The following is a 13,253-nucleotide window of genomic DNA, read 5'->3' as shown; positions in this document are numbered from 1 at the left end:
TGACTGCCCTGCGTATACCTTTCGGGGTGTTCATTTAAAATAATATTATTTACACGTGAATGGTCACTTTGCTCAGTGTATGAGAGCCATCAAAGATTATGCTTGACTCCAAATGACTCCAAACTATACCTACACAACCAACGGGATGATTCATAAACACACATGCCAGCATCATTACCCATTAACGCCGGGTACCATTTAGGATGTTTTAGCGTGTTGCCTTCATGCCATTTACGGCAAGGATTGTCGCGTTCTGATTGGCTGTTTGGACTGTAGTCCCGCACCATGCGCGTCCGCTTCCGGTTAGCGATGGAGGTTGCAAGCAGTATTGCATTTCTGTCTTTCTCGCACATTTTACAATGACGAAGCCAACGGGTCAAACATGAATAGTTTTGATAATAAATTCATATTTGATTAAGTCGCGTCGTAGAGGTGTCATCTAAGTGCAGAAGATGTTTAGAATCGGAAGTTAAATTGTTGTTGTTGCATTAGCTAGCATAACGCAATAGATTTAGCTTGATGTCAACACCATCGCGAGTCATTTTTACACCCAGACAAGACTTATTTTGATTATTGTGCTTCATTTAGTTAAGCGGCAAGTCATTTAATGCGGGTTTGATGTGCCATTGCTTGAAATGACAATGTTTGAGATGGACAAAGAGGAGTCTGACAGGCTGATAGAGAAAGCCAAGCTGTGCTTGCGGTCAGGACGCAAAGAGAAAGCCTTGCAGCTGCTGTACGAGGCGCAGAAGATCTACCCCAGCACCCGGGCCAGAGGTTTGTATCATGCTGCTGTTCTTTGATTGACAAATCAGGTGTGTTTGCTCCGTGTGCTGAATAGAAATAGAAAGTGCAGCGTCTGGATGTTGTGTGTTATACAATCTGTCATCAGGTCAGCGGTGGGTTTTGGGTCACTCACTCTCTGGTCGAAATCAAATAAAGAAGTAACTTTTATTTCTATAGCGCTTTTTACAATACGGTTTCATAGCAGCTTCACAGTGATAACTGGAAATTAATTCAACAAATATTGTTTTGGCTGTAACTATTACACAGCTGCTCTAGAAGAAGGTCATTGTCCAGTTGAAGTAAGTTCAGTGTTGATTCATTTTCACTGTAAAAAAAAAAAAAAAGAAGTTTCTTTTTATTAATTTAGTTAATTTATCTATACAGTTTCTCTGGAGAAAACAGTGATGTCATCGTCCAGCTCAGTTCAGTTCTCATACAATGGTGTCAATGCAGGCACATTAATAATATTGTTGAATATTAAGTGCCCCCAAATAAGTAAGCCAGAGGCAACAGTGGCAAGGAACCCAAGCTCCCATAAGGTGACAGAAAGGAGAAAAAAAAACTTGGGAGAAACCAGGCTCAGTCAGGGGACCAGTCCTTTTCAGGCCAACAAGCTGTAATAGCTTTACTGGTCAGAAGTCAGATTTGGATCAGAACATTAAAAATATTTAATCCAGTTCCATCTGGTTGGAGATTGGATTCATCTCGCCGGTAGGGAGACGTGTTTGGATCGGGATATGTGCCGCTGGCTGTCGTGCCAAAGCCTTCATAGGGGAGAGACTAGTTGCATTATGCTGCATTGTTGTTGTGTTTAGGCACTGGTCCTCCATCTGATCTGGATACGGCCCAGATTTGGCAGACTACGGTAACCTCGGGTTAAACAGAGAGACTAATATTAGCGTAGATGCCATTCTTCTTATGATGTAACAAGTACATCAGGGGGCTGTTCCATAAACCAAGATTAGAGTATAAGCCAGACTTATTTTGGTTAGTCAGACTTATTGTCGGTTGATTCTGTTTCATAAAGCAAACTTAAAATAGTTCAAACTCAGTTACCCTGGCAACTTATGCTGGGAAACTAGCCTGGTCCAGGGCAGGCTAACTGTCAGGCTAAGCCTCAGTTGTTACACAGATCCTCTAACTGACCAATAGGAACACAATTACTGACAATCTCTCATACCATTATTTGACTTTATTAACCACTATAAGTCCAAAAATAAATATACAGTAAAGAAAATCAACTTAAGGCTACAATGATAAATTAGACAATATAGACCTAAAAACATATATATGTCGGGGTTTATACATATATACATATATATATCCTACAGGTTTACTTTTCTTACTGGCTGAATGTTTTGTGATTTAATTAGATAGTTTTAAAAATTTATGAAACACAACATTTAAAAGAAATAATTACAAAAGCACAGTATACATTTAAACTGGTAAGATGAATCTGAGCTTAGTAATTGCTATATTAACCTACACTTGATTTACCCCATTACAATAGTCCCTTTACAGTTATTATCCTAAAAATACACTAAATTGTAGGTTTAAAATTCTAAGGCACATCTAATGTCCAACAACCAATATTTTAGCATATATATATATATATTATGTACTTTATTATGTCTTTCAATTCAAATACATTTAACACAATTATACAAATGGATAGTTCCTTTAAAGACATAATATTTCCCCCCGATAAATCTTATTTTTCCTTCAACTTTTTTCTTTTGTGATAATACCCACCAACACCTAAAAACTATTAGAACAACAACCATTAAGTACATAGTTAGACACTTTTACATATGAAAAAAAATGGAAAAAATAAAACATTCACATATTTATATCAAACTCTTATAATGACACATAATTCATAATAAGTTATTAAAGTAATATTATTTAAATATTAAATAAGTAAATAAATAAAATAACAAATAACTAGAATTAAGGGAGGGAAGGTTATTTAGTTATAGGCTAATATGTATTCCTTTATTTTATGGAATATTCTTTGATTTTAGAGTTGCACATATCTTTTCAAAATGTATACTTTTGCTCTTAATTTCATGTTATCCTCTCCATAATAAACTGTATAAACTAAATCTAACCAAACCTTATTGCTTTCTCCAAAAAAAAAAAGATTGCTTTAAAAGCTGTAATTCTCAGCATTCTAATTAAATAAGTATAAGTCATCTTTTTTAAGTAGCTTAGGTCCTAAACTCAAAACTATATTTTGTATCTTTATTATATTTGGTTTCTTAAAAATTTCTTCCCTGAATTAGGCCTACTTCTGTTCAATTGTTTTATTATAAGTATAAAATATATGAGTTTAATGAGATATAAGTTCACTGCAACTGATCCAACATCCTAAAGATAAATGATTATAATTAGAAGATATTTCTGGTGTTATAAAATATCGCATAGCCTATTAGCCTAATTTTCAAAGCAAAATGTATATTAGTCAGAATTATTGCGCTCCGATTTGGCGCGCAGCAGCGCTCGTTCAATGTGAAGTTTACAGCAAAATGGAACTATTTGAACGACTTTCTAAGATTTTCAGATGGAGAATATTCCTGTGAAATGTAAGTTTTGCAAACACCATGTCTCAAACGCATAAAACAGCACAAAATATATGCAGTTTGATGGTGGATCGATTTGATCTATGATCGACCTCCAGGGCTGCTTAAGAAACGCGTGCACACGCAGTTATCTAGACTAGATAAACCTGGATCAAATTAGTGGGATTGCGTGAACTTGAATTACCTTTTATGAAACCGCTTTAGCCCCAACTTATTTGTTAGGTTTATTCAAGTCGCGTTTTGGACTTTAATCCCCGCTTTTCTAAGCGGCTTTTATGGAACAGCCCCCAGGTGTTATGGGAAGTGTTACCGGTTCTGGCTGACCTCATTTATGCAGCCTAAAAAGATCTGACATAGGACGTTTTGAAAGCTTTGATGCCTCTCAGTGGAGGCTGATCTTGTTAAACACGCTCCCCTTGTGATCCAATCTTAAAAAATAAATAAATAATAACATGTATTATTTACCCTTAATGTGGTTCCAATGATGTAATGAATAAATAAATTTTTATGATTACCCAAAGTTTATTAGTGTTGTTCTCTTTTTCAAATTATAAATGATATAACTAAATAAATGAATACCGGTAATTAATTAGGTGAAACCGTGCGCTTGAATTGTCTGTTGCATCATACATTCAATGCAGTGCTGTGATTTATTATTGCTCATTATTGTCTATATTTAGGGGTATTTTAGTCATTTAAATAACATGGGTTATCTTCGTGATTAATGAGAAATTTTATTATAATATTACACCATCCAAATATGTATTTCCTTCTAATTCTCATTGTCATTGCAGTCTGGCTGACTAAAATGGAAATGGAAAAAGAGCAACACTCCCAAGTGGGCCAGCAGGAAAAGTCTGCTGAGTCCTAATAGTAAAAGAAAGAGTCATACTAATATATAGTTGTTGTTTTTGTATACATAAGTAGTAAGGAAGTAAAAGCTGGTTCCAAAAGTCACTACATTCAATGCAGCAATATGTGAAATGATTTTCCCAATTTCCCTCATTAGTACTGATTGATGCCATCGTGAAGAATGGTGGGACTCCCCCTGAAGAGGAGCGCACCTTCACGCCTCCACCTGGCTGGAGGAGCTCTGAAGAAGACAGGCCGGCTCCACATCAGCGGACCAGAGGCCAAGAGAGAGCCGAGGGGTCCAGCGACGACAAGAAGAGCTACACTGAGGAGCAGCGGCAAGGAGTGCTCAGGTACTGACAGGAATTGTCACCCAAATTTTTTAATTAAGTCTTTATTTATTTATTTATTTACTTCCTAAACCTGTGCAGGATAAAGAGATGCAGAGACTTCTATGAAATTCTGGGGGTGCCAAAGGATGCCAGTGATGAGGACTTAAAGAAAGCCTATAGGAAGCTGGCGCTACGCTTCCACCCGGATAAGAACTGCGCCCCTGGAGCGACCGATGCTTTCAAAGGTATCTCATATATGTTATATGATATATATATGTTTTTTTAAAGAAATTCATATATTTTTTCAGTAAGGATGCATTAAATTGATCAAGTCACAGTAAAGACTTTTACCATGTTACAAAAAAAAAAACTGGAGCAGCACAACTAGTATTTTCAACATTGATGATTATTATAAGAAATGTTTCTTAAAGGAGTCCTATTATGCTCTTCACTTTTTGTTTTACTTTAGTTAGTCTGTAATGTTGAGCATAACAAAGATCTGCATGGTTACAAAGCTCAAAGTCCAGTCCAAAGGGAGATATTTTATTTTAAGTATTGGCTTTACAAGAACTACAACGAACGACTTGTTTGGACTATAAAGTTCGGACCTTTTCCAGGCTTTATGAAGTCATAATGTTACTAATTTAAATAATCCCCACCCACAGAATACGTAAGAAAAGGGGACGAGGCCTGGTTGAGCTGCGTTAGAGGAGACAGTGTTGTCGCTGCCATTAACCATGGTTTTGTAATCGATTACTGTTTGTATTACCATAGTTTTCTATCATGATTAAATGATGTTTAACATCATATCTAAAATGTATAAGAAAAAAAACATACCACTCCATACCACCTACCTGCGTAATAATCAAGGAACTGTGGTGCCGTACCAGCAGGCGCAATGATATTACAAACTTGGTGCCGGTCACGTTGGAAGTTTCCTAGCTGGGGACTATTTTCTGGCGCTGCGTAATATCATTGCGCCTGCTGCACCCATGGTACGGCACCACAGTTCCTTGATTATTACGCAGGAATGAGAGTATAGAGAGTATGAGAGTTTATTCAATTTAATGAATCAATCAATATTACTATTGATTAGCATTACCAAACATGGACGTTTTATTATTATTTTAATTTAATACTGTGAAGCTGCTTTGATACAATCTGTATTGTGAAAAGCGCTATACAAATATTCTTGACTTGACTTGACTTGACTATAGTTCCTAGTCATCTTGGCCTAGAAAATCGCAAATTTTCATTTTCTGTCGGCCTAAGTACACGATGTAACTACAGAAGAGTCAAGTTTTAAATAGGAAAAATATCCAAACTCGTTGGTAATTTTTTTGAGAGAGATGCTAACGGTCTAATCAGATTCAATGATCTATGCTATAAGTGCTACCGCCAGACCCGGAGATCGGCTGAATGGATTCGAAAACGGTAAAACTCAACTGTTTAACTCTAGGGGAGTTGGGAAATGAGCCTATTTCCAAAAAAAGTGGAGTGTTCCTTTAACATTCCTAAATCTGAATCAAGCTTTTATTGGTTTGAAATTGACTTCATCCTTAATATTTACATCTGAGTAGAGCTCGCAGTTATGGAGGTGCGGGACATTTCTTGAACACGTGCTTAGCGCTGCCAATCTCAACACACTGAGCCATCTAACCAATCACAGCGCATTTCGTATTTCAGAAGGATGGGCTTCATCGAAACTGGAAATAAACGGTGCGTTCGAGCTAGACTGGGGAGTGAGGTGCTGTAATAATGTGAAATATGTGAAAAATAATATTGAAGCATGAATGCATATTCTAGTACACCCAAAAAACAAGAACAAGACTTCATAAAAGGGCATAATAGGACCTCTTTAAAACAGCATATTTAAATGATTTCTGAAGGATCATGTGACACTGAAAACTTGAGTAATGATGCTGAAAATTCAGCTTTGCCATCACACGAATAAATTACATTTTAAAATAAATTAAAATTGAAAAAATATTTTAAGTTGTAATAATATTTCACAATATTATTGTTTCTACTGTATTTTTCATCAAATAATTACAACATTGATAAATATAAAATTAATATTTAGCTTTGATATTTGGATTTCTCTAATACTGTTCTCTATTCAGCAATAGGCAATGCATATGCAGTGCTCAGTAACCCAGAGAAAAGGCAGCAATATGATGAATGTGGGGACCAGGGCCCTGCAGAGACATCCAGTCACACTTCGGCCCAAGCCCGTCATGCGTACGGACACCACCGCTCCTTCGGCAGAGACTTCGAGGCTGACATCTCCCCAGAAGAGCTCTTCAACATCTTCTTCGGGGGCAGATTTCCTACAGGTCTGAACCTCTATGAAGCTTTTTGGCTAACTAAATAGTTTTTATTTAGTTAGTGGGTTTTCATTTATAAAACTGGATTTGAATTATTAAACCTTGGCTCAAATTTCACCCTGTAAAAATGTACATTTGTGCATTTCTGAAATGTAGTTTTGTTTCGAATTGGTTAAATAGAACAATTTACTTTATTATTTTTCCCTGCATATTTGAATTTTGCCAATTGCTATTCTTTTGCAGTGTGTCCATCACTATTATCTATTTCAGTAATTAATATAAACTACAGATTTCTCACACATTTAAAGAACAAACAATCCTTTTCCTCATGTAGGCAACATCCATGTGTACACCAACCGTGGAGCTTCTTACGCTCATTACTACCAGCCCCGCAGGCGCCGTGCGTACGAGAGACGGGAGGAAGATGTGGAGGAGAGCCACAGTCAGGTGAGAGGATCCTACAATCACCTAATCATGTGTGGACACAGGTCAAGGGCTAAAACAAGACCAATCCACTAATAAGTGTTCATGAAAAAAACATGTGCCAAGGTATTAGAAACAAATTTACTCTTTCTGTTGATTGTGGGTTTCATATGACTTTGAATAATGACTTGAACATTTAAAACTTAAATAATTTAATGACTAAAAAAAAAGTTTGATTAGTTTAACCTTAGGACGTTGACATGTCATGTGATGTTCTCTGCGATATCATTTCTTGTTGGTTCCACCACATGACTTTGGTTTAGTAGACACATTTTGTTTAAAAAATGTTTTAGGAAGACAGTTTTGTTAAAATATTTTCATAAGAAATGATAATAGGTTGGATTTAAATAAAATATTTAATCTTTCAATTCAATTTCATTCTTTTAGTGAGGCTTCATATATATAAGGACTGATATATATAAGGATAGGTGTATCACCTTAAAAAGAACATTTAATTATCCAAATTCATTTTAGTTCAGAAATTAAAAACATGTTCTTCATACAAGAGGCATATTCAAGTCACTATGTATGAATAATAGATCCAGATATGAGAGTCGTGTCAACACCGTCTTAAGGTGGGTCACATTTAACGTTGTTCACTGAATTTTCACGAGTGAAATCCAGTCATTTCAATAGGAATGCGTGCAGTCTGGAATTTTGTGTGAGGGTCAAAGTTTTCATCTCACAGATCTTGCAACAGATTCAAGTTTGTCACGCAAATCCGCCTTGTTGACTAACAGAAAGCTGCTGGGTTTATAAGTGGCTTAGCTGTGCTTTAAACATCACAACACTATTGACAAACAGACCATGAACCCTTTTTGCCTGCAAAATGTTGCAGAAACTTCTTTAATGTGACCGCAACCTTTATTCGGTTTCTGATTTTCCTTTTGTAATAAACATGGCCCGTCTCTATACGTTTTCCTGTTTCTCTTCATGTAGAACAACTTCACAGCTCTCCTGCAGCTGCTGCCGGTGCTGGTGCTCATTCTGATCTCTGTGTTCACTCAGCTGATGGCCACCAACCCTCCCTACAGCCTCTTCTACAAACCGTGAGTCAAGCCTACTGCTAACTTTCTCAGCTATTTAGAAATTTAGTCATAGTCCTGTCCTGTGTTAAATGTACTTTGTAGGTTTTTTTTTTAGCATATGTGACCCGATCTGGCGAAATGAGTCGGAAGTCGCAACGTTCCATTTTAAGATACGGGCCGATAATGTGAAAAAACAATAAAAAAATAAAAAAAATTTTTTTTTGCTAATTTCAAAGAAAAGACATTCAAAAATAATCTTCCAAAGTTTAGTGGTCCAGATAATTGAGCAAATGTATTTAAATGACTATTAAACTTGACAAAGTTTTACTAAATTCGTTGGAAATGAACATTGCTTTTCTCAAATCCTCTCGTCACCTCTGAACATTTCCCGGGTATCCCCTGAAACGTCACTATCTCTGCTCTCCAAATGGTGTTACACGTTGTATTGAGCCAATCAAAAAGTTTAGAAATGTACACAAACGCTGATCATTTGTCAATGGGAAGCCCCGCGGCACGCGATTGGTCCAGCCATCCTCCTGTCAGACTCGCAGCGCTCTGTGTAAACCCAATATTTAACTGTTGGTATCTCCGTTATTAATTTGTTACACTGTTATTGTCAACTAGCCTACACACACACACACACGCGCGCGCACACGCACACACACACGCGCGCGCGCGCACACACACACACACACACACACACGCACACGCGAGCGCACACACACACACACACACACACACAAACGCACACACGTGCCGCGCGCACACACACGCACACACACGCACAAACACACACACACACTCTTTCTCTCTCTAGCTAAAATGTAGCACTTCTGTTCAATCTTTCTGATTTTTGTAAATCTTTGTAAAAGTGCCTTTTAAAATATTTATTCAAATAAATACTTTACAATAATTTGATCTTCAGCCTGGTTTACTGTAATAGCATTTATATATATTAATATCTTTGGTCAAATTAAGCTGTAAAAAATATAGTTTATCCCTTTAAATGCAATGGATTTTGAAAGATATCTACAAAAATACGGGCAAAAAACTTTAAAAGCTATTTTCTCAGGTTTCCAGTTGGAAAAAGAGGGCAGACGACCATAATTCAAATGTGTATATCTTTAAAACCATTCAAGGTATGACTTTGACTAGGATATCATTTGAAAGCTTATGATCTCCTCTTTCCATTGATATCAAAATCTCAATTTTGAAATTTGGGTCACTGTGACTCATTTTGCTGGATCAGGTCACATATTAAGTCAACCTTGTCCTGATTTTGTTTAGTCAAGTTTTAGTCAATGAAAACTTGAATAGTCCCATATTCATCATGCTGTATTAAATTGATACTGTCATTTAAGAAATGTGTTTTAACATTTCATCAGAATTATGGCACTTTCACCTACAAGCAGAAATCAAGTGAATGTCAACTCATACTCATGTTTTTTTTGACCTCATATAGTTTCCTTATTTGTTATAGGTTATTTATCTTATAAATTAACACATTGTCTACATTATAAAGCAAGAACATTTAAATGGAAGTAATTCCAATAATTAAAAAATACATTCATGTTTTTAGAAAAATAAAAAATAAACAGCAGAAAAAGACTATTTTCACACGAAGTTGCGCAAGTGCAATTATTCCGCAATCATAATCGAGATCCATGTTTGGATTTATTACAGTTAAACATTGAGAAGGTTTGTAAACAGTAAACAGTGCAAGCTCCTCGTGACAAAACACAGACCGGCTGAATGACGCTTTCATTTAAATGGAGATGGCACTTCCGCAGTGTAGAGAGAGCGCGTGCACATGGTTGCCAGATTTCAAATGTTAAGTAAAACACCAGGCAGAAAGTGTATCCTTTTAACAGAGAAGCTCTGATTGGGGGATCCAAACTCTTGACATCTGTCTCATAGAGCTTTCTATTCATGTAAAACAAAGGTGGTCAACGAACATTTTTCGCCATAGAATAGTCAAACGCAATGCATGATGTAAAACATATGCTTTAAGGTAAGAACTGACATACTCTCCGTCTAATAGGTCCATTGGGTTAGTGGTGTCCAGGGAAACCCAGCACATGGGTGTGCCATACTATGTGGATAAGAGTTTTGAGAAGGAGTACCACGGTGCCGCCCTGGACGAGCTGGAGAAGACCATTGAGAGCGACTATATTGACCACCTACAGACCAGCTGCTGGAAAGAGAAGCAACAGAGTAAGATATCTTCTCATCCATTCGTTTTACTAATTGCTGTAAATTTCACAGCTCTAATACAGGGCTGCAAACTTTTGAGTTTAGCTTGGAGTGAGAATTAGGATGGGGGGGGGGGTGTACTGAGATAAAATTCCTGATTTGATTCATAAACTTGCGATTCGATATGTGTGTATATATATATATATATATATATATATATATATATATATATATTGAATGCAGAATGCATGAGTTGGCAGCCCTGCTGTAATATAAAGCTCTACTTTTAAAGCTGAGCCGTTTTGTTTTAGAATCTGATCTAACTAACCTGGGCCAGCTGTACCGAGACGAGCGGCTGAAGCAGAAGGCTGAGACAATGAAACTGGATCACTGTGACAAGCTGCACCGCTTCATCGGCCGACAGAAAGGAGAGTGAGGCATCGCCGCCCTCCCAGACAGCATGGCCAGCCGAATCAAAGAGCTTTTAGTATCAGTTACATATTTCAATTTAATCGGGTGGGTCACCTTTTTGGGATGGAGAAAGGCAGGGAAAGACGTGTTGTAGCAGTAGGCCAAGCTGAGCGTGTGTGCCTTTCATCCGTTAATGGGGTGAAATCTGAAGGCCTTTGAGATGCTCAGGCATCTGATCCAGCTGCGATGCACAACCACGTGTGGAAGAGGGGAATTCGTGCGAGAGCCTGGCATTTTTTTCCTTACATTAAGGAGCACCGGCTCCAGGCTGGCCGACAGGATTAAAGCTAGTGATTGTTGTTAATTAGACGCATTTAAGCTTCATTGTTTATAGGAGTTTAACTTATTTAAATTAACATATTTCATTTCCTTTTCCTGAATTTGTGCTGTGAATTACATGCCAATTGACAATAGTTATAACTTTTAATAGGACAGAAAGCAAATTTTTTTGTTTTTGAAACTACAAACACTTCTCAAAAACAGGGATATAAACCACTACAGCTTTTCAAAGCTCTCTGGACGTAGCAAAAAAAACAAAAAAAAACGTGTACATTAAATTAGTGTTTCTGTCACTTGTTACGGTGCTGTATGTTTTGGAGATGAAACGGTATTAGGCAACTGTTTTTGAGTAAATCTTTTTTTTGAACAAGAAGAAGAAGAAAGTAAAAATGGCCAGCGCACCGACAGAAATGCTAAACGCCATTACCTCGGATTTATTAATCTGCAGTATTTGATTTATTTATTTAGTATTTGGCACTTTATTTGTCTTAACTTCTTGTGTATTGCATGCATCCATCCATGCATTCTCCCTTCCTTGTTAGTGTTCGAAGCTGTTAACCGCACAGTTTAATATCAGTAATTATAAATAGGCAAATAACCGTTACTGAGCAGCAACTGTTTTGAACTACAATTAATGTTTTACTTCATGTCACTGAACACTAAGTTCTATATATTATAACATACTGATCTTTAGCACAAATTTGAGCACGAGATGTTCAGAAGCGCTACAGGAGGCATCCTTATTCGAGAGGAAATAGAGGAAGAGTATCGGATGTGATGTGGAGAGTTTGTGCCATTAATGGTATTGTGATCTTGTTTCCATGCAGTCCACGAACTGTTGGAAGTTTTGTTTGGATTGAGTGCGTTTTGTGCCGCTTAAATAAAACATTAATCAAACAAGAGTTTCTCTGTGGTCTGTGATTCTCCAAAGTTGTATGCTTGTATGTTGAATTCACTAAATATTGACCAAAATTGTCAGGAAGTGGCGATCATGCCAGTATCATAATTGATCATTTTAGTTTTACAGCACTTTATATTGCATAAAAGGAATAAGTAACTCTACAATTAAATGAAAATCATTTGCCTTTTGAAAACTGTATGACTTTCTGCGTGGAACACAAAACAAGTTTTTACAATGAAAGTGAATGGTTACCAAAGATTTGTAATAAATAAGGACGTAAATTTGGCAAATTCAACCGATCTATTTTCTAAATTCATGTTCTTAATTGCGAACGATTAATTCATTCCTTTCCCAATATTTACCTCAATTTAATCAAAATGTTATACCTCAATCTTCCGGTAAAGATCTGTTGACGCATGTCAGATTTCTCGGTCCCACTTTATATTAAGTGGCTTTAACTACTATGTACTTGCAATGAAATTAATAATTTGATACAATGGACTTGTTGTGTACATATGTTTTTACATTGTACTTATATTTTAAAAAATACCTGCTTGTAATTACAGCGGTAATTAATTTATGTAATTACATTTGTAATTACACTTTTGACCCTTCCCTTACACCTTAAACCAACCCATACCAGCACACCTGTCCCTAACATTACCGTATCACACCTCAATAGCAGAAAAAGTATTTTATAATACAACATGAACACAATAAGTACATTGTACTTATTTTTCTATGTAAATACAGAGTACTTAAAGCCACTTAATATAAAGTGGGGCTGATTTCTCCAATCATTTTGTTTGCTTTAACTCCACCCCTTTCTTACAGCATTCTGCCTCCATCCAATCAACAACCAATGCGCAGAACCAAGTCCCCTCCCTACATTGTTTCTTTTTCAAAAATCATTACCACTTTAAATTTCAGTTTGAAAGTGCTGTTTCTCACACCAATCTATCATCATGTATTATGCTTTTTTTTGGAGCTTAAAAGTCCTTGGTCCCTCATCCACTGTG

The 13,253-nt window shown here is 36.6% G+C and overlaps 1 protein-coding gene across 1 annotated transcript; it reads left to right on the top strand.

The window, feature by feature from the left end:
- The first annotated feature begins 259 nt into the window (after positions 1-259).
- Positions 260-12,232, top strand: dnajc18 (DnaJ (Hsp40) homolog, subfamily C, member 18). The gene is made up of 8 exons (XM_079585636.1): positions 260-777; positions 4,378-4,573; positions 4,652-4,797; positions 6,676-6,888; positions 7,214-7,326; positions 8,302-8,411; positions 10,432-10,604; positions 10,895-12,232. Exons 1-8 carry the CDS (start codon positions 636-638, stop codon positions 11,017-11,019), a joined length of 1,218 nt encoding a protein of 405 aa, XP_079441762.1. The 5' UTR covers positions 260-635; the 3' UTR covers positions 11,020-12,232.
- Positions 12,233-13,253: the final 1,021 nt, after the last annotated feature.

This window comes from Phoxinus phoxinus, assembly GCF_949152265.1.
Source record: "Phoxinus phoxinus genome assembly, chromosome: 17".
In the NCBI taxonomy this organism is placed as follows: domain Eukaryota; kingdom Metazoa; phylum Chordata; class Actinopteri; order Cypriniformes; family Leuciscidae; genus Phoxinus; species Phoxinus phoxinus.
The sequence above is the reverse complement of the archived record's forward strand: the minus strand, read 5'-3'. Positions and strand labels throughout refer to the sequence as shown.